Source organism: Dermochelys coriacea, chromosome 2 (genome assembly GCF_009764565.3).
Source record: "Dermochelys coriacea isolate rDerCor1 chromosome 2, rDerCor1.pri.v4, whole genome shotgun sequence".
Lineage (NCBI taxonomy): Eukaryota > Metazoa > Chordata > Testudines > Dermochelyidae > Dermochelys > Dermochelys coriacea.
The window spans coordinates 45903367-45927305 of record NC_050069.1 but is presented as its reverse complement, the minus strand read 5'-3'; the positions used below and the strand labels follow the sequence as shown (position 1 = coordinate 45927305).

Here is a 23939-nt window from a genome sequence, read left to right as displayed (position 1 = left end):
TTCTGTGCCATTTAAGTGGAAGTTAATTTAATTAACTCACCATGAAAGGTATCACTGCACTTTCTTCCCACTGATGTTCTCCCAAAATATTATCTAAAAACAGGAGATGCTCTATTAATTCTAGAAATGTTAGGGGTGGGGAGGTTCCCTGCAATACTATGCTATGAACTAAATTAAGATCTGTCAAACCCTTATTTTCCTAATTTTTAAGATCTGTCAAACCCTTATTTTCCAAAGTTACTATATATGCTTCAGATATACACTGACATTTCTGGCAAAGAGTTTTACTATAAGAGAGGCACAATTCTCTAGTGATAAAAATCCCGGATCCTTTCTAAAGCAAATAATTTGCTGTGAAAACACTCTCAGTTAAAAATAAAAAAAATATGGAAATATGATCAGAGTACAAATGTATAACAGAAGCAGCGTTCCATAATCACAGCTGTCTCAAAGTCCAAGCTGCAGACTAAAAATCTTAATTTCAACTGACTGTTTCTTAATAATGGGTTACGTTCCCATAAAGCATAAAGTCCATCTGCCCCCAGCAGATAAGTTTTGAAGCATTAAAATAGATAAAAATTTAACATTTTCTTTTTTTCATTGAATATGTGAATTCTAGCATGTTATAATGTGAGAATTCCAACATATGACCATTATGGCATAATATCTCATTGCTTAGCTTGTCATTACTTCACTTGTAATTCTTATGTTAATTATGTTCATAATTACTATAAACAGATGTTGTAGAAATTCATGTGACCTTTTACTGCAGAATGCATTTCTCACTCCTTTCACTTTATTTTAGCACATATATGAAACCAAATTAAAGAAAAAGCAATTTTGACATGCTATGTATGTACCTATTTAAAATTAAACATAAATATTTCTCAAGTTCTTCAGTCAGAGGATGTTCTCTATGCCAATACAATGAAATGAGAATTAAATGTAAAGTCTGTCCTGATATATATATCAGGCTTTATATATATATTCTATCATATATATATATATATATATATGCTCAAACCCTGTGATTAAAATGAATATTTTTACTAAATTGAGCTAAACCCGTAACTGAAGCCTAGAATATAAATGGAGTGTTGCATCTTTATTCAGCACCTTTGTTAATACAGCAGTATTCTGCTTCACAACTACAAGTACATTACAGACATATAGCAATTTATTTTACTCACAACCCAACCATCACTCTCTGTACATAAACCACATTTACAATAAAATCACTATGGATTTCATTAGCAGAAAGCCTACTCCAATTTCATTTCTTTGCCCCTAATCTATAATTAGTGTGGACAGACAGGTGCAAACCCTTCTCTTATACAGATGGCTACTGGAAATGGTGCAAAGTAGCTCCTTCTGTTTAAACAACACACAGATAACCTGCTCTGCTCTTATCACTTACAATTACCTCCATTATACTGAACTAATAACATGTCCACTGTTCTCTAAACACTATTTGGAAACTTTTATATCAATGACAGAAAAAAATGAAGATGTAAGTCAATGTCTTTTAGATTAAAAGTAATCTTTTTGTTTTTAAATCAAATTCCTCTTTTTAAGGATAACTCTTATTTAATTTTTCATTTGGTTTTACACCTGCTGGTCATTTGGTTTAACATGCAAAATCATGAGAGCTTTTTTTCTGAGGGCTTTACGTTTCCATATAGTAAGCTAGACTAAGCCAGTATCAAGTAAACGAGCAGAATAGTTAGTTTAAAACATGTCTTTAAACTGTAACATTTAATGTAACCAGTGCAAGAAGGATTATGTTAAAGTTTAGTTTTGAAATTTATATAGTGTTGGTTGAACATTTAATCTCCCTAAACCTTTCATTTTATCAGATTTGTGCATATGAAAGAAGATTAAGAAATTTCAAAGGCTGTTCTTTTAAAAATTAGTTTACACTTTTTAATACTGATACTGTTTTCAGTGCTAGTGCTTGTTTAAACTCTTACAAATAGCTTTAGCTAGTTACTAATTAAAGGCTATGTGAAACATACAGGACATTGCTAACTATACATCTACAAGTTTTTGAATGAGCCAGATTTAAAAGGAATTCCCTCTACATGCCTTTAACCAAACCATGAGAACAATCTTTACACAACAGCAAGTACATGTGTTATTTCAGTTGATAAATTGTATGCAGAGATCAAGAAGCCTTAAGTTCCTACAAAACAAAGAAAAAGCTTTTAAAAAATAAAATAAAATCGTGATGCTCCCCAATCGCAAAAGCAACCTACTAATATCTTTTTTCAGTTAGCTAAAGATTTAACAGTAATGGACTGTAGCCAGTGGATTTGAAAGGTGAAAATGACAATTGTAATTGCCTCCCCCCTCATCCCAATTACAGATACTGCAGATGCCTGTTTTTCCAAAGTGCCTGGCTATGAGGAGCTGTGCAGTCTACATAGAACCTCAGCGAAGCAGGCTTTGCATTCAATGCCTGTCAGCTGAAGTTCAGTTCAGAGAAGTGAGAAACAGGATTTGACAGGGAAGAATGTGTGGAGCTGACTAGCCATTGACTGACCAGCACTCCAGGTGGAGCTTCCCCCCCCCCATAAACAATACTTTTAGCATCAAACTCCATGTACGCACAGGCATACACAGAGCTAAGTATATACAGATGAGACACAGTGTGATGACTTTGGCAAAAATTTGAGTCAACATTAAAGTGGTCAAAAATGGCAGAAAGCAATGTTTTACTTTAAAAAGATGTTGGAAAGTATTTAAAAGCTTGAAGCCTTTGAAGAAAAACAACATGTGCAGCAGTTGCCAGCACACAGTGACCGAACACTGCTGTCTGCATTCCATTACAAACAGAATGTTTCTTGTCTATTAGACCATTCTAAGAGTTTAGAAACAAAGTAGTTTTAGGTATTATTGCAAGCATTAAAGCTAAGCTCCATAAGGAGCACTGCTTTTTTAAATACTCCTTGTCTGGTTTCAGCTTGCCAGATATTGAAATTTTTTTTACTTGTCCATTGTATAATTGAACTTTATATTGTGATGAGGAAAAAAACCTGATGCATGAACCAGAGTCACAATGATTACATTACAGGCTCAAACCTGATAAGCTGATCAGAAAAGTTCTCAATAATCAAATAAGATAGCTGCCTAATTAAAAGGCTTAATAGTGAGACTGCAAGATAGGTCATATAAATAATGTAGCTATTATACAATAGGATGTTTATACTGTAAGCCATTTTCAGATAATTTTTCATAGTATTTTTTTAAGTGGGAACCCCAGAAATACCTGGTGCTAAAAACAGAACATTCAAGCTCAAGGAAATTCCCCGATCATATTGCATTTCCTAAGGAAATCAGCCCGGAACAGACTGAATGAGTTTTCAGACTTCCACTGAAAAGGTCAAGCATCAGCTTTAACAACCATTAGAAACCAGTTTCAACATTCCTCTGTTATCCAGATTCAATAGAACTGTTAATGCCAAGCCAGTTCAGAAGATCGGGATAATAGAATTAAAAGCTACAAAAGTCTAAAAATGTCTCTCAGCTAGGTTAGGATAAACCTCTTGTCTCAAGCTGTTTTTATTAATTATAACAAAACCACTTATTTAAACTTTCCACTGCATTCTGTCAGGATGTGGACCTGGAAGAGAAGCGGGTACATCCTGCATACAGAAGTATTCAGAAAACGACATTAACCTCAAACTCTAACATATTTTTTTAGAAATACAATAATAATATTTCTAGTTATATATCAAAAGAAAAGATTTTTTTTAAATTCCTTCAAAATTTGTGTAGGTGTTAAAATAAGTTTGAAAAAAGTCAAAACAGATTGAAGTTAGTCCAAAAATGGAAAAAAATATATCCTGCTTTGGCCAGCAGCTCAGACCACCATCAGTGGATAAATCAATTTGCAGCAGCTGTGGACAGCCATTTAAGTCTGGGGCCTGAACAGATTAATTAGGGGAAGCGATGTTAAAAGTTAAAGGGGGCAGAGTTACATTAAGTACATGAATTTTTGCTGGAGCAAACCCTTGTACTACATTCCAAGACTCATCCTCTTGGTTAGTCAAGGGTATGCCTGTAGCCTAATATTTCGCAAGCCAACTTCATTTTAAATATTTTTGCAGAAGATACAGTTTTTTCAGGTAGGTTACTTTTAGGAGTATATACCTAGCTTCACTCAAATATGTAGATCATGCCAAACCAGTAGTGATTTTTTGCATCACATTGTGTCTTTACTCTTAAGATATTAATAGGAGATTGAGTAATATGCAGAGATATACCACTGTGTATTATGTACACATATTATTAAATATTTGCCATAACTTTAAAGTCTGTATACAACCAGAACAAATACAGTGTTTTCAATTTTGTTATTTTTACAATAGGAAATTTGGCTAGTTTCTTATGGAAGATTTGTTACTTTGTACTGTTTGACCAGAATTCCACATTTAAATGACTTATGTACACAATCTGCATCCTACATGAGAAGGATGAACTGGATAGAATAATAGGTCTTTTCCATATCTACATTTTATGATTCTATACAATTCAGACAGCAGATGTAAATGGACAGTCTCTGAGATTTTAGCATACCCTTCATCAGCCAAGAAGATGGTATGATGCTGATCCTTGACAGGGTTGCTAAACACTAGTAATAGCCCTTCGTGTTCTTAATACGATTCTAAAGCACTGAACTTTGATACTTCTTCGCCATTTAATCTGGCTATGTTCACCGCTGCAAATCGATTCATCCAGCGATAAGGACTGGGACTCCGGACTAAAAATATCTAGAGAGGAACTTTTTGGTGGTGGTGGTGGGGAAGGGCGGTCTGAGGATGTTTTAATCTATCTTTACCTTCTCCCTCCCTTGTTGACACTTCTAAGTTTAGAAGTAACATAATCCTCTTTTTTGATGGAAAACATTTCAGTATATATCACTGTATCCCCCTTTGTTTCTTTATAAAATTCGGAATGACAGGAAGGTACAGTGTGTATGCTTTCACTGTCAATTACCGTATAATAATAGAGTCGCCTCATTGGGGATGCCACAGTTAAGGTTACAAGGCCCTTTCCAGACTAAACCATGTTTTGGACCCCTTAAAAGTTTGTCACTAGCGAAGGGACTCGAACGCACCAAAAGTCAAAGGCTCATCTAACAGATTGGGGTCTGAGTTCTGCATTCTTTGATCTCCCCGCTGGAAAGCTAAATAATGAATTGCTGGAATCAAACCTTTTGACTCAGCTTCAAGATTATCAGAGTAAAACTGTGTTGCAACTTTAGAAATGCAACACAAAATACTGCCGCATCGTTTTAGGAAGCGGATATATTTTCAAGCTTGCAAGGCAGTTCAGCGTGCGCTGCCTGAAATATTTCTTGCAAAACAGCCAGTAGTGATATTGCCAACACTACATAATCATACTATTGTAACGGGCGGGGGGGGGGGGGGGAGGGAAAAGAAATGACCCGAAATATTTCAGGCATTCCAGATCACCCTGGCTAGCGCTGTGATCTTGCAAGAAAAAAGCAGATTCTAAAACGAGACAAACACCATGGCACGGAAAATGACAATGAAACTTGCTTGAAATGGTAATTTCCCTGCAAAACTGGGTGTTTTTTGCCTGCACTCTGAAGAGTTATTAGTACAGAATTGTGCGCGGGGCTGTTGGTTTGTATGTGCATGCAATTCTAGCCCTGCAGCGTCGCTCCGAGTGGGCTAGTTACAGCCGAGAGCCCCTTAGTTAGACCGATCCTAAGACCAGTCCTACACAGGAGAGGAAAAGAACGGGGAGCCCCACTCCCTACCCCCACCCCGTGATCCGGACCCGGGGCTGCACGCCCCTTCTCGGTACTTACACTGAAAAGGACCGGAGAGTCCCACCATTCGCCACAGGCTGTGAGCTGAAAATAAAAGTTCCCGTCCTCCTTGGGGGAGAGCCGCCAGCCCAGGCTGCTGGAGGGCAGAGGGGGTGGGAGAGGGGAATGCAGTGCAGTGCAATGCAGCTTCCCTTCCAGTCCAGCTGATCCACGTCCACAAAAAGTCAAAACGAGCCGAAAGGGAGCTCCAGCCGCTTTTCAAAGGGGGAGCAGTGCGAGAGAGACGACTGGGTCCAGGGGAAAGGAGCAAGAACCACAAATAAAACAAAGTAGATAATTAACGCCCAGGTCCCTTTCTGTTGCTGCTGCAGACAAATATGATCTGGAGTATAGGGAACTGCTACTGTCAGTGGTGGTGTCTCTGTCTGTCTCTCTCTAAGAAGGCGATGCATAGATTTGCAGGACTGCCTTGTGTCTGCCTTGGAAGAGAAGCTCCATGCAACGTCTGTGCAGATCCGCCCGCAGAAAGACTCCGCTGTGTCTGTGTCTCTCCCTCTGCTACCAGCCACCTCTAAAGTCAAGCAGCATACTGCAAGCAGCCGGCCTGGCTCAGCTACCCAGGTGCAGGGGGGGAGGGCTTAAAGCAGTGGGAGGTGATAGAGGTAGGAGACATCTGTGTCGTGAGGAGGTTAGTGAGGGTCAAGTATATGTTAACAATAGGCAAACACAGTCCCTCTTGGGCAGTCTGCCTACTCTTTCTTTCTTTCTCTCTCTTTTACTGGGTGGACATGTAACTTGCTCCCTAATGATGCCTTCCCAAGGCTGCCTGCTTTAAGAGTCCAGACTGCCCTGCAGTAACCCAAGACAAACACTTTCCCTAGCCATCTGGAGAGCTCCTGGCTTCTCTGTCTGTATCTCATCACTGTCTGAAGAGACAGCACTGCCAGAAATCAAGCCACTCTCAGATCTATTCTCTAATCCCCTTCTGTTAGCTGATTTTCAGTCAGACTATTTGCTTTCACATTAGTTAATAGCCTTAGAGAAAACAATTATCATTTTCTTTTTTCCTTTGTTTTTCACTCCAGAAAGAGTACAGTATTGAGGAAGGCCTCTTTCTCTTTTTAAAAAATATATGGTCTTTCATGTCTTGCAAAACCTATGTGCAATTTCACACAGGGATTCTAGATTCTTCCAAGGGTTAAACCATAATCATAACCAACTCAGCAGTGAAAATGAATCAATATTCTACAATTAAGCAATATTAGAATATTAAAAAAAACATGAAGGTCAAATGTTGGATAAACAGTTAAAAGAGCATGTATGAATTTGATGATGAATAAAATACTCTTTTTTTAATTTTCTGGGAAACAATGTTACAGTATGACTCAAACTACAAAATACTTATTTTTATATCAATTAGACATTATTTGATGTACAGTATTATTCCTACTGCATCTACACCTGTGGCCTGAATCAATACAACAAAGAAATGTCCGTGAAGCACACATCTTCTTAAGTAAAAAAATCCATGCAATTACTAGATAGGCTGATTTCAGGTTTCAGAGTAGCAGCCGTGTTAGTCTGTATTCGCAAAAAGAAAAGGAGTACTTGTGGCACCTTAGAGACTAACAAATTTATTTGAGCATAAGCTTTTGTGAGCTACCGCTCACTTCATCTGATGCATTCAGTGGAAAATACAGTGGGGAGATTTATATACATAGAGAACATGAAACAATGGGTGCTACCATACACACTGTAACCAGCGGAGGGGGAGGGGACCTTTTGTAATGATAATCAAGGTGGGCCATTTCCAGCAGTTGACAAGAAAGTCTGAGGAGCAGGTAGGGGTGGGGGGTGGAATAAACATGGGGAAATAGTTTTACTCTGTATAATGACCTATCCACTCCCAGTCTCTATTCAAGCCTAAATTAATTGTATCCAGTTTGCAAATTAATTCCAATTCAGCAGTCTCTCATTGGAGTCTGTTTTTGAAGTTTTTTTGTTGAAGAATTGCAACTTTTAAGTCAGTAATCGAGTGACCAAAGAGATTGAAGTGTTCTCCAACTGGTTTTTGAATGTTATAATTCTTGACATCTGATTTGTGTCCATTTATTCTTTTACATAGAGACTGTCCAGTTTGACCAATGTACATGGCAGAGGGGCATTGCTGGCACATGATGGCATCTATCACATTGGTAGATGTGCAGGTGAACGAGCCTCATAGTGTGGCTGAGACTGTTTTGCAATGTGTTTAAATTAAAATTGTTAAATTAAATTAGACTATTTGGAAGTTTTATTTAACATCTCCAAAATCTCCAATGGTAGGTAAATGTGTTATAACATCTGACAGAACACCTTGCCAATATGCAATATTTATTCCCATGTGCAGGGAATACTTACACACATGCTTAACTTTAAGCATATAAGTAGACCCATTGAAGTAAATTGAACTATTCACATGCTTAAAATTAAGCATGTGCATGTCTCCAGGATTGAAGACTATGATTTTTATTAGTTTGCTTCTGTGATTAGCTTTTAACATTCCATAAGTTTATAAAATACGTTTATGTTTATAGTCTAGAAAAATCTGCCCTCTCTACTGATATAAAGAGGCCATGGAACTTAATGGGCAGCTTGGTATTTGCTAATATGGGTTCAAATTCTAAATTGTTTACACCCTGTTGTCGTCAGTTGAGTTTCATGGAGCATAAATCAGGGTAGATCTTTCTCATTGTGATTTCAGTTTTCAAAAACCTGAATTGTAAAAATCTAGCATTGTTTTCTAAGTTAAAATGATAATTTTATTACAAACATCCCCTTCAAGTCAAAGATATTTGTAAACTTTTCCAACAATAGTCTTTACATTTTAAATACAATCTAAAAGTAGAAAAATATTACACAGAATATATTAACATTATCTGGCGAAAACAATACTTTTTCTCCTATCTCTACCAGCGACACAGTTAGCAATCTTGGTGCAAATGACTTAACATTTCCAGACCTCGTGTTCCCATTTGTAAACAGTGGAGAATATTTACACATATTACCACCATTTAAAAAGTCACCACTAACCATTATTGAATATTAGAGAGACAAGGCGATGAGGTAATATCTTTTATTGGACCAATTTCTGTTGGTGAAAGAGACAAGCTTTTGAGCTTACACAGACCTGAAGAAGATGAGCTCCATGTAAGCACAAAAGCTTGTCTTTCACCAACAGCAGTTGGTCCAATAAAAGATATTACCTTACCCACCTTAACTGACACAGCTACAACAACACAGCAAACAAGTTATTGCATAGTATTTCTCAGTACTTAGATAGGGGGAAAGCCTGCTCACATACCAGAGTGTGAGAAATGGTAACTTCTTAACAATCACCTCTATACTTTTCTCAGAGTTGTGTTGTGAGAGTTAATCAATGTGCTTCTCAGATAAGAGTCTGCAAGTGTAAAGTATTATTATAATACTACAAAGCTAATGAGTAAAGTATGGTCTCTTCGCTACTATTATTGTCAAAACTTTTTCTTTTTATACACACTGTAGAAAGAAGGTGCATTTTGTGATACTGGAAGGATAAACATTTTATTTGAAAATTATTTAAGATTTCAAAAATATTGGATCTTTTTTCATAGTAAGCCCTGACTCTGCAAACACTTAAACAGGTGAATAACTTTACAAACAGGAGATTTTTGCTACATGTTACAGTGCAAATGGCATGATTCAGCTATGTGTATTACCATGTGATATTACATGAGAGAAAAGTATAGTTGCACATGGAAATCAAACTGTGAAATACCTCACTAGGCCTTAGGAGTATGACCAATTTTTGGCCATATATAAAATGATCATATGCTTACAGTTGAAATATGGTGCACTTTTTTAAAAAAAGTATAGTTATCTTGCATGCAGTCTACAGCAGCACTGAAATGCTCAGTGTCAATGATATATCAATACACATTTCACCTGTCGATGCAGCTATCTATTGCTATCTAAAAATATAGATATTTTCCTTCTCATAATTGTCACCTCCCTCCAAATCTATTTAATATTTAGTTAACTTCTATTTACTATCCAAGTATTTAACAATTATTTTTGCCAAATACAGTTAATTTAAAAACCAAAATGTTAAGACAGTTATGTGCTATAACATGTATTTTCTACCATACATAAATTAAGTTAAAATAGGCATACATTTTTGGTGAATTTGTTTCTTCATTGCAGTACACTCTACTTCAAAAGGGGCTCAGTTTAGCTGCCACTTAAGTGCACTGGAATTTTGACATTCATTTCAATGTCAGTAGGACTGGGCTCAGAGTGTATGTATCATGGGTTACTCGAGTTGGTATGACAAGTACTCATTTTGATTGAGTATCATAGTAAATGTTCTAGTCAGAACATTAAGCTAGACTTGATAGCTTTAACTTATGAACCTTTCCCTTCGTCACATTTTTCAAATTTTCCTCTAATTTACAAGTGTATTTTATATGTTAGGGTAGGCCACACTTCATTTTCATTTCATTCAGTTCTAGCACCTTTTGTAGATCAGCTATTACAGAGAAAGGAAGACAGCTATATTATTTTCAATAACATTTATATATACTTCCTTTGGAAAATCCTATACAACCTCTCTAGAATATGAACCAAGTCCTGCCCTAGTTATTGCATGGAAATGAGACCAACATTGTCTGGTACATCCTGTGCTACACAGATCTTGCCAGCCAGGCCAGGATTCCACCAAGAGAGCTGAGGCAAAAATATGCACCAACTGGCTAAGCGGCAGTTCTACAGAAAAGGATCTGGGGATTACAGTGGACAAGAAACTGGATCTGAGTCATATTGGCCTGCAATAGTAGGAGCATTGCCAGCAGATTGAGGGAAGTGAATATTTTCCTCTATTTGGCACTGGTGAGGCCACATCTGGAATATTGTGTCCAGTTTTGGGCCCCCCCACTACAGAAAAGATGTGGACAAATTGGAGACAGTCCAGCGGAGGGCAACAAAAATGATTAGAGGGATGGGGCACATGATTTATGAGGAGAGGCTGAGGGAACTGGTCTTATTTAGTCTGCAGAAGAGAAGAGTGAGGGGGGATTTGATAGCAGGCTTCAACTATCTGAAGTGGGGTTCCAAAGAGGATGGAGCTTGGTTTGGCCAGTGGTGGCAGATGACAGAACAAGGCACAATGGTGTCAAGTTGCAGTGGGAGAAGTCTAGGTTGGATATTAGGAAACACTATTTCACTAGGAGGGTGGTGATACACTGGAATGGGTTCCCTAGGGAGGTGGTGGAATTTCCATCCTTAGAGGTTTTTAAGGTCAGGCTTAACAAAGCCCTGGCTGGGATGATTTAGTTGGGGTTGGTCCTTGAGCAGGGGGTTGGACTAGATGACTTCCTGATGAGGAGAGACCTTAGGGTCTCTTCCAACCCTAATCTTCTATGAACTACTGAATGCACTGCTTTTACACTGAGCAGGGATAAAATGCCCTCTAACCAGTGCTTACCGATAATAGCAGAAGATGTGCACTGTCTGGATCAACACCCTCCCCCCCCCAATTTGCAAAGCATGCCCACTTGTACATGCTGCAAAGGCTGATGTTACCTGGACATCTCTCTATTCAGATATTTACTATTTTCTTCTGAGGGTGCCTGAAACATGTTAGGCAAATTCCAAAAAGAAAGAAGACACAATACCTACATTCAGAAGTTTATAAATTCCACTGACATATATTTTTATACCTTTCTTCTTGCTCAGCAGATTTTTAGCCATATGTGTATGTTTGTAGTGAATTCCATTTTTTACTCAGTTACTAACTAGAATATGTATATTGGACCATTTGTATATCTTTGTTAGCCTCTTAGCAATATTAATAAATTTAAGAACATAAGAATGGCTACAGTGGGTCAGACCAATGGTTCATCTAGCCCAGTATCTGGTCTTCAGATAGTGACAGTGCCAGATGCTTCAGAGAGAATGAACCGAACTGGGCAATTTTGAATGATCCATCCCCTGTCACCCAGTCCCAGTTTCTAGCAGTTAGAGATTTAGGGACACGAGGAGCATGGGACTGTGTCCCTGACCTTCTTGGCTAACAGCTTTCTTTTATATAGAGCATTTCATGATGAAGGTCTCTAAAGCACTTTTTAGACTATATATTCACAGCAACAAAGAAATGCAGCCACCTCTGGATTGACAACTAGCACACAACACAACAGTGTCGGGTGGGTATATGTTAGCTAAGATCACAAAGGCAAATCTTAGGTGTTGTCGGTCATGCTTTGTGCATGATGGTTTTGTGACATTGTTAACTTGTTTTCTGTAAAATATGGCTGAGCTAACAAACCTATTTTATTTAAAAAATTTTAATGAGGGAACAGGCTACTGATTAAAGACACAATATTAGAGAGAAAAAATGATATGAAAACTTGCTGTTCACACAAATGAAAAAATATCCTTTTTATTTTAATCCATTTTATATGTTTTATTTATATCCATTTTATTTATATACATTCATTTTTGGTAGAAAGATTTTCCTACTTTATTAGAAAGAAAACCCAAAGAAGATCATAATATAAAGCTGGAATTCAACTTCTCCTCAAACAAATGTGAAAACAACAAAATTGAAATAATAAATTTTGTTTCCATCAATGACAAAGAGCAGGAAACATTTTGCTGTTGAGGTTCCTAGAAGCAATAAGTGCTATATTAACTGCCACATAACACACATACACTTTCACACAGGATACCTTGTGTAATGGGAAAACCGTTGCCCTGACACACACATGCATATAGTTCCTTAACTTCCCCACCTGCTGAGCAGCCACCTGCAATAAACAATAGTGGCTTATTATGAGACAGTAATAAAATAAGCAGTCACAAAGCTGTTTACCTAAATGAGACTAGAAGCCCCTCAAATGCTGAGCTGTAGGGAAGGGAATTATTGCCTAGTTGGCAAAGGAGTGAGCTTTCTTGTGACAACCTGTGAAGGCCAACAATAACACCTCTAGAGCATTTGTATTCTAAATATGCCTACTGTTTAAGTATACACACCAGCCATCTGTAATATATGTAGCTGAGTACAGCTACTGTAAAGTAATGAATCCAAGGTGTGCAATCTGTTCCAGGTTTTCCTTTGTATATACGCAACCTCCCAGTACTAGATATACTAGAAAGCATAGCGACATTTTGTGTATGCAAAGGTAACAGCATAACCCTCTTATCTATTGCAATGACATGTTGACAGTACATTATTACAGTTACACATAAGTTTACAATGAGAATATAACTCTGTACTTCGCCACTGGCTGTTACCGACCAAAACCCTGTCCATACTTGCTTGTAGAAAATCTGGCTCATTTAGATATTATAAGTGATGTCCATTTTTGGTATATCAAAATTCCCCTTTTCCAGCTATAAATAAAAACAAATTGGCCTAGCTGGGAACTCTATTAATAACATGAATTTGGTGTGATGTAATTGAAACCATACTTTCCATCCTCCCAAAGCTACTGATTCTTTTAGCTTTACGCTAAATAAATAAATATTTAATTGCATTTCTCTATATAACATCTTTTAAAATAGAATATTTCTTAATGATAGTTTTCATTCAAGTGATTACTTTGCCACATTCAGAGACATATGTATTTCCAACTCTTTCAATCTATTTCCATAAATATTCCAGCAACTCCCTGGAGCTTGTTGGTATTCCAGTTTCCTTAAAATTGTTCCTATAACTTCAGATTAATTTGCTTGTTATAACTATTTATAAACAATCAGGATTAGATATTTCCTTGCACAGGTATAGTACTTGCAAGTGTTTTAGAAAAACACTTTAAAGAAATTCATGTTTTTTTTTAAAAAAGGTCATATAATAGGACCAACTGTGCACATCTTAACCTGGGGAACATATGTTTAACATAAACTCAGTTATTTTATTTAAAAAATACAGTTAAGTATTGTAGTACTTATGTACAGATGTTTTAACATTTCAGACCACAGAGTAGAAAACTCAGCTAGATAATGGAGTCTGATACCACTCCCTTTATTGGACTTATGTTTTAAAGTGTGGTTTATTTTTAGAATGAAACTTGTGGAATCCAGTTTGCCCAGGAATAGTAATTTGAAGATCAATAGCAACTTAAAATGTTCTCCCATATGTACATCATTACTGGGAGGATGCTTGTGTACATTAGTCACTTATTACTTCTGGTCTCAGACAAACAGAAAAGTAGAAGTAATAAAGAATGAATGTCCTATGGAAGACAGAATGATTTTTTCCGTTACTGTCTGTGATTGTAGGCCCTGTTTGGTTACTGGGAGAAAAGCTATCAATTAAAAACAATTCTAATGAGAGTTCAGAAGATAGGTGATATAAGTAAAGCACAATACAGAAATATCTGGAAGAGCACATCACAGTTTGATAGACACCATTTATGAAATGAAAATAAAATAAACACTCGCTTTAATGTTGTTCAATTTACTAAAATCTTTAAATTTTAAGAGTAGGGTGACAAAATGAACTTGTCTTAGACAAGGTAATTTAACAGGGCTCATGCATTCTATGGGTTACAAATAGAAATAAATTCTGCCACTCCTTACTAAAATTGAGTAGCAAATTTCTCTGAGTATTTCTGTTGTAGGCAGTTGGAACTACTCTCAGAGTAAGGTACTACTGAATGTGAGAAAGGGTGTTAAAATCTGCTCCAACCCAAAAAAAGAATCCATTGTTCGTCTACAAGGAGGCCCTGATCCCATTGAAATCAGTGTTATGGGATTTTGGCCATTGATTTCAGTGGAGCAAGATCACACCTAGAAAATCCACAGGCTTTCTTGCTAAAATATTCACTATTTCCACATAATGTCTTAGTTTATTGCTCTTTTCATTCTGTACAATCACTTACCTTTTAGTCATGAGTAAAATAATAAGAGTAATACATTTTGCATTTATGTCCTGCAAGTCATAAATAAGAGAAGTCAAATAAATGAGGCATTTTCAAAGGGTTCAGAAGTGGAAACTATATTTTGTCTTCATGAGATGAAATACATCAAAACATAGAAAAGGTTAGCTGCCTACCAAGACTTCATGCTTGCTCTCTTGTCACTTATTAAATTAGTATTAACTGTGTCACTAAGTTATTCCAGGGTGTCAGTAGAAGATGAGTACTGAGCTGTCCTGACCACTCAGTAGGAAGCACACTGAGTTGCGGTGTGAAAGATCCAGGTGTATAGCAGACACTGATACTCTCACTTTTCAAGCTTCTTAAAAGGGCATTTTGCACTGAGACTACTGCATATGCAAGGGACCCTTCTTATCCTTTTTATCTGTCTGGATGCTTCCAGGGCTTCCATCGCTCTTGTGCATCTCGTATCTGTTATTGTGAGGCCTGTGTGAAGAAGGAACTTATTGTTATCCCCATTTTACAAAACTAAGGCATAGAGTTCCTAAAAGCCTGCTGCTCCTGCTCCCATTGATTTCAATAGTGGAAGATCAGGCCTTAAGTGACTTGTCTGAGGTCACAAACAAAGTTTGTAAGGCTAAATCCAATGCAAGTTAGGAGCGTACGAAACTGAGCCTCAGAGCCTAGAATTGAGCATGTCTCCTGAGTCCCAGGCCACAAGACCATCTTTCCTCCACACCACAGATCTGCTCCCTGTGTGTATTCAGAAGAATCAGATCTGGTTACTTCACTGGCAAAAATGAGTGTGAAATGCTTTTCACTTCTGGAAGCACAATAGCTCCTGAATTGCGGAGAGAAAGCAGTCTCTGGACTAGAGTTACATAAGAACATAAGAAAGGCCATACTGGATCAGACCAAAGGTCCATCTAGCCCAGTATCCTGTCTTCTGACAGTGGCTAATGCCAGGTGCCCCAGAGGGAATGAACAGAACAGGAAATCATCAAGTGATCCATCCTCTGTCGCCCATTCCCAGTTTCTGGCAAACAGAGGCTAGGGACACCATCCCTGTCCAGCGACCAATGGGGTACAAAAAACCAGGACATTAAGGTTGTTCCTAAGCCCATAAAATAGGACAGCAGTGTACTGAGCACCCTTACAGACTCCTTAGGACAGCTACCTCAAAAAGGGATGATCCTGGGAAAACCTGGACAGGTCACAACCCTACAGTGGTCCCACCATTTCACAGAATACAGCAAACATGCCCTTGTGTATTGCCACCTCAGCAAATTGGTGTGGAGGTTGCAATGTTAGAGAAGGGAGGAAGGAGAGCCATAGCCCTACCCATTTTGGGAGTGAAGCTAGATTTGTGGAGTCTTTGCTCCAAAACTGCTGTTGTGCATGCACAGGGGCTCTAGGCTGGGAAAGCTGACGATTCCTTGCATGTGCTCATACTATCCTGTTCAGGACTGTACCCATCTAATCTAGCCCATACTGTATGGGGTACAGCACAATCCTACAGTGGAAGGGGTTGGACTAGATAATGAATGATAAAGATCTTTTCTATTTCTGTGAAAAGAAAATCTGGATAACCCTTATAATGCAGAAAAGGAAGATCATTATGGAAGTTTAGGAGGCAATCTCAAATCAGTGCACAGATGTGGCCAAAACCCTGCATCACTGGAAGAAATCAAACCTCTTGACATGTATTCTTGGTGAAGATCAGGCAAAGCTGTGAAGTAATTTCTACAGTGATCGTAGAAAGCAGCATGCTTTTTATGCAGTTTTAATGGGCTGAAAGGGCAGTATTCAATTCTGGATCCAGATAGAATGAATCAGCCCTATAAATTGTTTCAGATTGGTTAGCAATGAAGGCTGACAACATTGTCACCAAAAATGGTGGATATTTCATTGACAGCTGATTTTGAGGATTTTCTGCCATTTCATGGCCATTGGCGGCTGTGATTGCAGAGCCCTTGGCCATTATCTTTGAAAACTCGTGGCGAACGGGGGAAGTCCCGGATGACTGGAAAAAGGCTAATGTAGTGCCCATCTTTAAAAAAGGGAAGAAGGAGGATCCTGGGAACTACAGGCCGGTCAGCCTCACCTCAGTCCCTGGAAAAATCATGGAGCAGGTCCTCAAAGAATCAATCCTGAAGCACTTAGAGGAGAGGAAAGTGATCAGGAACAGTCAGCATGGATTCACCAAGGGAAGGTCATGCCTGACTAATCTAATCGCCTTTTATGATGAGATTACTGGTTCTGTGGATGAAGGGAAAGCAGTGGATGTATTGTTTCTTGACTTTAGCAAAGCTTTTGACACGGTCTCCCACAGCATTCTTGTCAGCAAGTTAAGGAAGTATGGGCTGGATGAATGCACTATAAGGTGGGTAGAAAGCTGGCTAGATTGTCGGGCTCAACGGGTAGTGATCAATGGCTCCATGTCTAGTTGGCAGCCGGTGTCAAGTGGAGTGCCCCAGGGGTCGGTCCTGGGGCCCGTTTTGTTCAATATCTTCATAAATGATCTGGAGGATGGTGTGGATTGCACTCTCAGCAAATTTGCGGATGATACTAAACTGGGAGGAGTGGTAGATACGCTGGAGGGGAGGGATAGGATACAGAAGGACCTAGACAAATTGGAGGATTGGGCCAAAAGAAATCTAATGAGGTTCAATAAGGATAAATGCAGGGTCCTGCACTTAGGATGGAAGAATCCAATGCACCGCTACAGACTAGGGACCGAATGGCTCGGCAGCAGTTCTGCGGAAAAGGACCTAGGGGTGACAGTGGACGAGAAGCTGGATATGAGTCAGCAGTGTGCCCTTGTTGCCAAGAAGGCCAATGGCATTTTGGGTTGTATAAGTAGGGGCATAGCGAGCAGATCGAGGGACGTGATCGTTCCCCTCTATTCGACACTGGTGAGGCCTCATCTGGAGTACTGTGTCCAGTTTTGGGCCCCACACTACAGGAAGGATGTGGATAAATTGGAAAGAGTACAACGAAGGGCAACAAAAATGATTAGGGGTCTAGAGCACATGACTTATGAGGAGAGGCTGAGGGAGCTGGGATTGTTTAGTCTGCAGAAGAGAAGAATGAGGGGGGATTTGATAGCTGCTTTCAACTACCTGAAAGGGGGTTTCAAAGAGGATGGCTCTAGACTGTTCTCAATGGTAGCAGATGACAGAACGAGGAGTAATGGTCTCAAGTTGCAATGGGGGAGGTTTAGATTGGATATTAGGAAAAACTTTTTCACTAAGAGGGTGGTGAAACACTGGAATGCGTTACCTAGGGAGGTGGTAGAATCTCCTTCCTTAGAGGTTTTTAAGGTCAGGCTTGACAAAGCCCTGGCTGGGATGATTTAACTGGGACTTGGTCCTGCTTTGAGCAGGGGGTTGGACTAGATGACCTTCTGGGGTCCCTTCCAACCCTGATATTCTATGATTCTATGATTCTATGATTCATGCTGAAATTCCTATTCTCATTAAATTTCTTCTAGCTTAGGATCTGAGTTGGAACCAAAAATTTAGAATGAATTCAAATGCAATTCAGATTTGAAGTCTGGGGGCATTGGTTGGTTTGTTTTTGTGTGTCCATTTAGCAATCAAATGTTTTGTCTTCCTCATAATGTTTTTGCTTTTCTCTTTTTATATTTCATTGTTTTACATGAAAAGAAGAACAGTTTTAGTTTACATTGGCCACATGACAGTGGTAAAAAAAGCACAGAAGGAGTCACTCTTCTCATACTGAAGAAGGAACGTTGTTAAAGTAAGGAAATAAATATTATACATAAAGTTACTCTGCTCTCTGTCTCTCTCCAAAGTTCCTGTCTAGAATCTGCCCAGTTTCACTTGCACGGCTTCTTCTGACAGTTTTGAAGAAACGCCACAGATCCACTCACAACCTCCATTTCTCTGTTTGGTGTATAAACAATTTTTAACAAGAATTGATATTTAATAACAAATTGTAAGTCTGGCTGAGTCCCAGGTGTGTAGAGGGTTTTATTTCAAAGGTGAAGACTCCCGTTCAGCACGTTTAGGATTCTTCAACAAGAGTAGCTCTGTACGTGGATCCATGTCAGTTACCTAGGCTCTCAGGGTGCAGTTATGGGCAATGAAAACAGCAGGTATTGTCTGATATTTCTTCCTCATCCAGCTTTATCAGGACTGAATCTCCTATTTTAAGCTTGAGTAAGCTTTGGGATATATGCCAACAATTAAAGGAGAAAGCCTGAGATTTCTTAGATTTAGCATCTCTCAGCTCCCATCCTTTAAGCAGAGCCACTTAGAATGGAGATTTACCTCTAAGGCTGGCAGAGTTGTTCTGATCTGTTGACCCATAAGCAGTTGAGCTGGGCTTACTTCAGTGACTGAATTGGGAGTTGCCTTATAGGTCAGTCAAGCTAATGTGATTGTTTTGCTGCTATTATAGAAATCTCTTAGCAGTATGTCCTGCTCTGTACACTTCCCTTGTGGGTGATGAGGACTGGAAGTAATGTGTAAATAAAGGAAATTGTACCATATCCCAAGCTAGAAAACTGGCTTGCCAGCAGTGAATTTCCTATGGCATATCAAATTGAGAAAAGATGTGTTAACTTTTCTATGACTCACTGAGTTGTGGATCAAGCCAAAAGTAAGATTTCTATATATTTGGAGGAAAAAAGCAATAGCTATCAGCTAGATATGTCTATTTTCTTCAGATAGGACTGGTGTGTTTTTTAACCCAGGTCTACTGGATAATCCTGTGTGTATCAGAGGTTCTTTGAATTGTGTCTTTCTGGTCATTACAGGAGACACCACCTTGTGGTTTTGGACCTGTCCTATGTGAGGCCACCACACTGATATTCAGGGTCATTCCCTGTATTTAGTAAGGTCCTGCTGCTTCCTATATTTTTCTTAATATGTAATCTTGGAAGGACTATGGGACTATGATACAATTACCAAAGGCAATTAGGTCTTCAGTTTTAGAGAACTCCCCTATAGCATCTGCAATGCATAGAAGTAATGTGTGCTAGATGTGGGTCCCATGATAGTGACTGGGCCAACAATGTTTTATAAACTCACATTGAATTTGCAGTTGTATATCAATTCTAATTTATATGGTGAGACTGGCATGCCACTCAAAATGGCACACACATGTGCTTCTATCTTGATCATGTGAGTTGATCTCAATGGTGAGTAGGGAGGACTCCTCAAAAAGATATCACCCAACACTAAGAACTTCCCTGGTATATACTGCAGCAGGTTTATAGCTCTTGGTTTATATCTCTGCTGTTTGAGGGTTATCCTGACTAGGTCTTTACTGTTTAACAACAACACAAGTGACTTGTGGACTGTCATGAGTTTGAAATTATCAAGACAGAAAATACCTTGTCAATTTTTCATGTACCCATATGGTCGCTCAATATTCTCTCTCTATTGGATTATACTTGGTTTTGGCATCTGAAAGCTATCTGCAACAATATTCTACAGGTGCTCAATTATGTCCAGGAATTGAAATAGCACCCTACTAAGACAATAGCTGTTGGCATCTGCTGAAACATCTGTAGACTTAGAATAATCATAAAATGCCAGAACCTGGGATGTACTCAATAGATTCTTTAAATCTTCAAAAGCACACTCCTGTGCTTTATCCCATTTCTTCACAATGTCTGTTTTAAATAGTTAATAAAAAGCTCGGCCTTTTTAATGACAGGTTAAGTATGAATTTGCTCCAAATTTTATCATGCACATGAACCACATAAGTTCTAATACATTTTTATGTGGTGGTATTTCAAATATAGCTTTGATTTTTTTTCTGGATCTGTTCTTACTCTCTTTATCAGTTGCAAGCCCTGACTACCATAGCCTATACTTTTCTCTATTTAGTTTTAATTCTTGTGATGATTCTTGGGGTATCCAGGACTGTGTGTAACTTCGTTACCCTATACCTGCAGCATGAGGGAGTTTTGCTTGTGCTTAGCTGGTGTCAGCTCTCTAACATCACTAGCATTTTAGCCACTGTACATACATTTCACAGCAATATTAAGGACCAGTGTGAACACTAGCTTTCATTTGAGACCTCATGTGACACTCTTTAGTGAATTAGAAAGTACACACCAGACTCGTGAGATTTCTGTAACCCCTCGCCAGTTGGCATTAAGAGGTCTGGGTCAGAGTCCTGGAGCTCCAATTACCTTCAGAACTGTTTTAACTCTTCCTCTTTTAGTGTTCCTCAGGCTCCCCATAAACCAAAATTTTAAGACATATAAACCTTCACTCCCTTCAGATTTTGTAGAATCTCATTTATTTTCCATCCAAAACTTTTTGAGATATATCTGGTGCCAAATGGGAGATGATAAAAGTGTTATCCTCTGAATGGTGTTATAAAAATTGTCATATCCGCACTGTCAAGGTGGAGTGGAACTTGCTAGAGTCCATTAGCTGCATCTAATGAGGAGAATATTGCTGTACCAAATAATTTAGAGATTATATATTCCCTAGTAAGAAGAATATACCTTTCTTTCCTTAATGTTTCATTGAGCCTTGTTAGATCTATGTCTGCTGATATATTTCTTATTGATTCAGTTCTGAAGTGTATAACACCATTCTTTTCCATGCTTTTGAGTTCTTCCTTCACTTTTGAAAACAGAGGGTTTGGCATAATTGAGGATGAGATGAGTACACAGGGTCTGACTCCTCTTTCAGTAGGATTCATACTGGTTTTCCTTTAATCAGTCCAGTTCCACCAAACTGTCCCAACTTCCTCTACGCATTGTGTGAGTTATATCTAAAAGGTTGCTTGTAGCAAACTCTTATAGTGGGCACTCTCTCACTATAACATTGCCTCTTCAGGGGTCTGGGTTATTTAACCAAAGACCAAATGTGATACGCAAACTCCAGCATCTTAGCATCTTCACTCCAGCATCTTAGATGGGGTAGGTGGAAGTTAATCTGAACTGTCTACCCCTCTTGAATCCCTCCATCTCCTCCATCCAGGCGCCTTACAAGTAAGATCTTCTCGAGCAGGTGACCCCTCTGGAGTCAGGCCTCTTGCCATCACCTGGGGAAGTGTTGTCCCTCTGGACTCAGGGACCCCATAGAGGTCAAATCACTGCAGCTCTTGTCTGGTGCACTGGGTAGAGCCTGTAACATCTGAGCCACCCGCCACTGTCTGGTAAAGTTTCACTGGGACCAGTTCTCTCTGGGAGCTGGGATTTATAGCACTTTCCTTTCGGGAGCTCTGCCCTCCAGGAGAATTTTTCCCAGAGTCCCTTCCTGGTAAGTTCCCTAACCAACTCCCCTGAGAAGTCCCTCTTCTCACGAGCTTCCTCTGTTTGCTGCCCTTCCTTGACTAGGCCATTATAACCCTTTATTAGGCCCAGCTGTTCCTTAGCTAATTAACTGCCACCCAGCCACCTAGGCACTTAACTAATCACAGGTGGATCTGAGTTGACTCATTCTCCTTAGTGGAACCTATCACAGATAGGCTAGATGCCTGACCCCCTATAAGGGTCAGCTATCCTTTGGCATGACCCTATTAGAAAAAATGTGACAATCACATATTCCTTGTCTTTGTAGCTAGTGCCGGCTTTGAATTGACCCAGGAAATGTAGCTGCCCACATGATCTATTGAACACTTCCCTGGGCTTTTTCTACTTAGAACTAAGGGCTGAACTTAAAAATCACAAGTCACCTCTGCCCCTGAATCAATTTTTAATTTAACAATGGAATTACAAATCTTGATATTAATGTCCCAAGCCGGTTCTGAGTGATATCTTTGGATAGAGCTCCAGTGAAATAGCTTCCACTCACCTTTGTTTGGGTACCACCTTGTGATAGATTAAGGCCATCTCTATACTATAAGCTTTTGCCAACACAAGCTATGTCGGCATAAAGCTTTCACAGTTAGCGTATCACTCATGCGAGTGCATACTTGGCTCCTTGTGTTGGCGCTGCATGGACTCACAAGGATTGCTTGTGCACTATGAGTAGGTATCCCAGTGTGCAACTTGCCACTGTCATGGGTAGCGGGTGAATCCCCAATTTGGGGAGGCTAGCCTGATGACCCTGCCCCTTCCAACCAAGGCCCCTCCCCCCTGCACACTGGAACCCTGAAAAGCCCCATAACAGGAGGATCCCTGAGCCCGCCCCCCCATGACCAGAGGAGCCCCGACTCGCCTACTCTGGGTCAGCTCCCCTAGCCCAGCGCCAGGCCAAGTGCCGTGCCAGGCTGCTCTCCCCAGGCCGGGCCGGGCCAGCCCCAGTGCTGGGCTGAGTCAAGCCGACCCCCCTCTCAGAGTGCTGCCCTGGGCAAGCCCCAGCACTGGGCCAAGCTGCTCCCACACAATTGCCAGGGCGAGCCGCTCCCCCCCCGTGTCTGAGCACTGAGCCGCACCACTCCTCCCTGCCTGAGCACTGGGCCAAGCTACCCCACGCTCAAGTGCCGGGCAGAGCCGATGCCCCCTCCCAAGCCAGCAGTTCCAGTGCCTGGCCAAGCCACCTCACTCCCCCGCCAGACCCCCGTGCCCACCGCTTGCTCGCAGTGTCTCTCCTCACTCCCCCACCCCCGAGGAGAAGTGACGCAGCGAGTAGCGTGGACATGGGGGGAGTGCGAGGAGGAGTGCAGGTAGGCAGGCGGCGGCAACAGCAGCAGCAGGGGGTGGGTGAGGGGGCATCAGGGAAGAGGTGGGGCCACCATGGCCCAGGTGTCCTTCAGGGGTAGCTGCGCCAGGGAAGGCTTAGCCTTCCCTGGCCTATTATACCCGCCACCCATGTTCATTGGGAAGTTTTGCCAGTACACAGTGGGGCAGAAACAAGTTGTGCAGGGGTGATTGGGAGCAAGGGATCAATTTTCCAGCATGCAAGTGTCTTCATCCCAAAATGTCATCCAGAGTGCATAACTTTCATGCCTTTTTAAAAATCCCACAAACCCCTGTGGCCTTCCTTACTGTTTGCCATCTCTGACAGAAGCACGGAATGTACAGTGCTCTGCACTATTGCAGTGAGTGTTGCAAGCACAAGATGCATGACCTCTGGTATTTGCAAGCTGCAACAAGAACTGCATCATTGGGGAACATGATTATTTCATGGAGGACAGATTGCTGTAGGACATAGCACGGACCCAGTTCAAGGTTGTTGGTGGCATCAAAGAGGACTGCAGACAGTGGAGCACTGCTTCTGGACCCAAGAAACAAGCATTGACTGGTGGGATCACATCATAATGCAGGCTTGGGATGATAAGCAGTGGCTGCAGAACTTCCGGATCTGTGA

The 23939-nt window shown here is 40.0% G+C and overlaps 1 protein-coding gene and 1 long non-coding RNA gene across 5 annotated transcripts in view; both read right to left on the bottom strand.

The window, feature by feature from the left end:
* RUNX1T1 (RUNX1 partner transcriptional co-repressor 1) overlaps positions 1–6702 on the bottom strand; it is a 144315-nt gene extending 137613 nt beyond the window's left edge. Inside the window, exon 1 of one of the 4 annotated variants that reach the window (XM_038388544.2) lies at positions 5840–6702. In XM_038388544.2, the coding sequence (XP_038244472.1) occupies positions 5840–5867 (28 nt within the window). In that variant the 5' untranslated portion in view covers positions 5868–6702. The remainder of the gene's footprint in view (positions 1–5839) is intronic. The other 3 variants (XM_043507624.1, XM_043507619.1, XM_038388543.2) reach the window with 3 other exon arrangements.
* A 2070-nt stretch (positions 6703–8772) lies between these two features.
* Positions 8773–23939, bottom strand: part of LOC122458632 — a 30565-nt gene continuing 15398 nt past the window's right edge. The window contains exons 3-4 of the long non-coding RNA XR_006278724.1: positions 22099–22113; positions 8773–8785 (exon numbers count right to left, since the gene is read on the bottom strand). This is a non-coding gene — a long non-coding RNA (uncharacterized LOC122458632). The remainder of the gene's footprint in view (positions 8786–22098; positions 22114–23939) is intronic.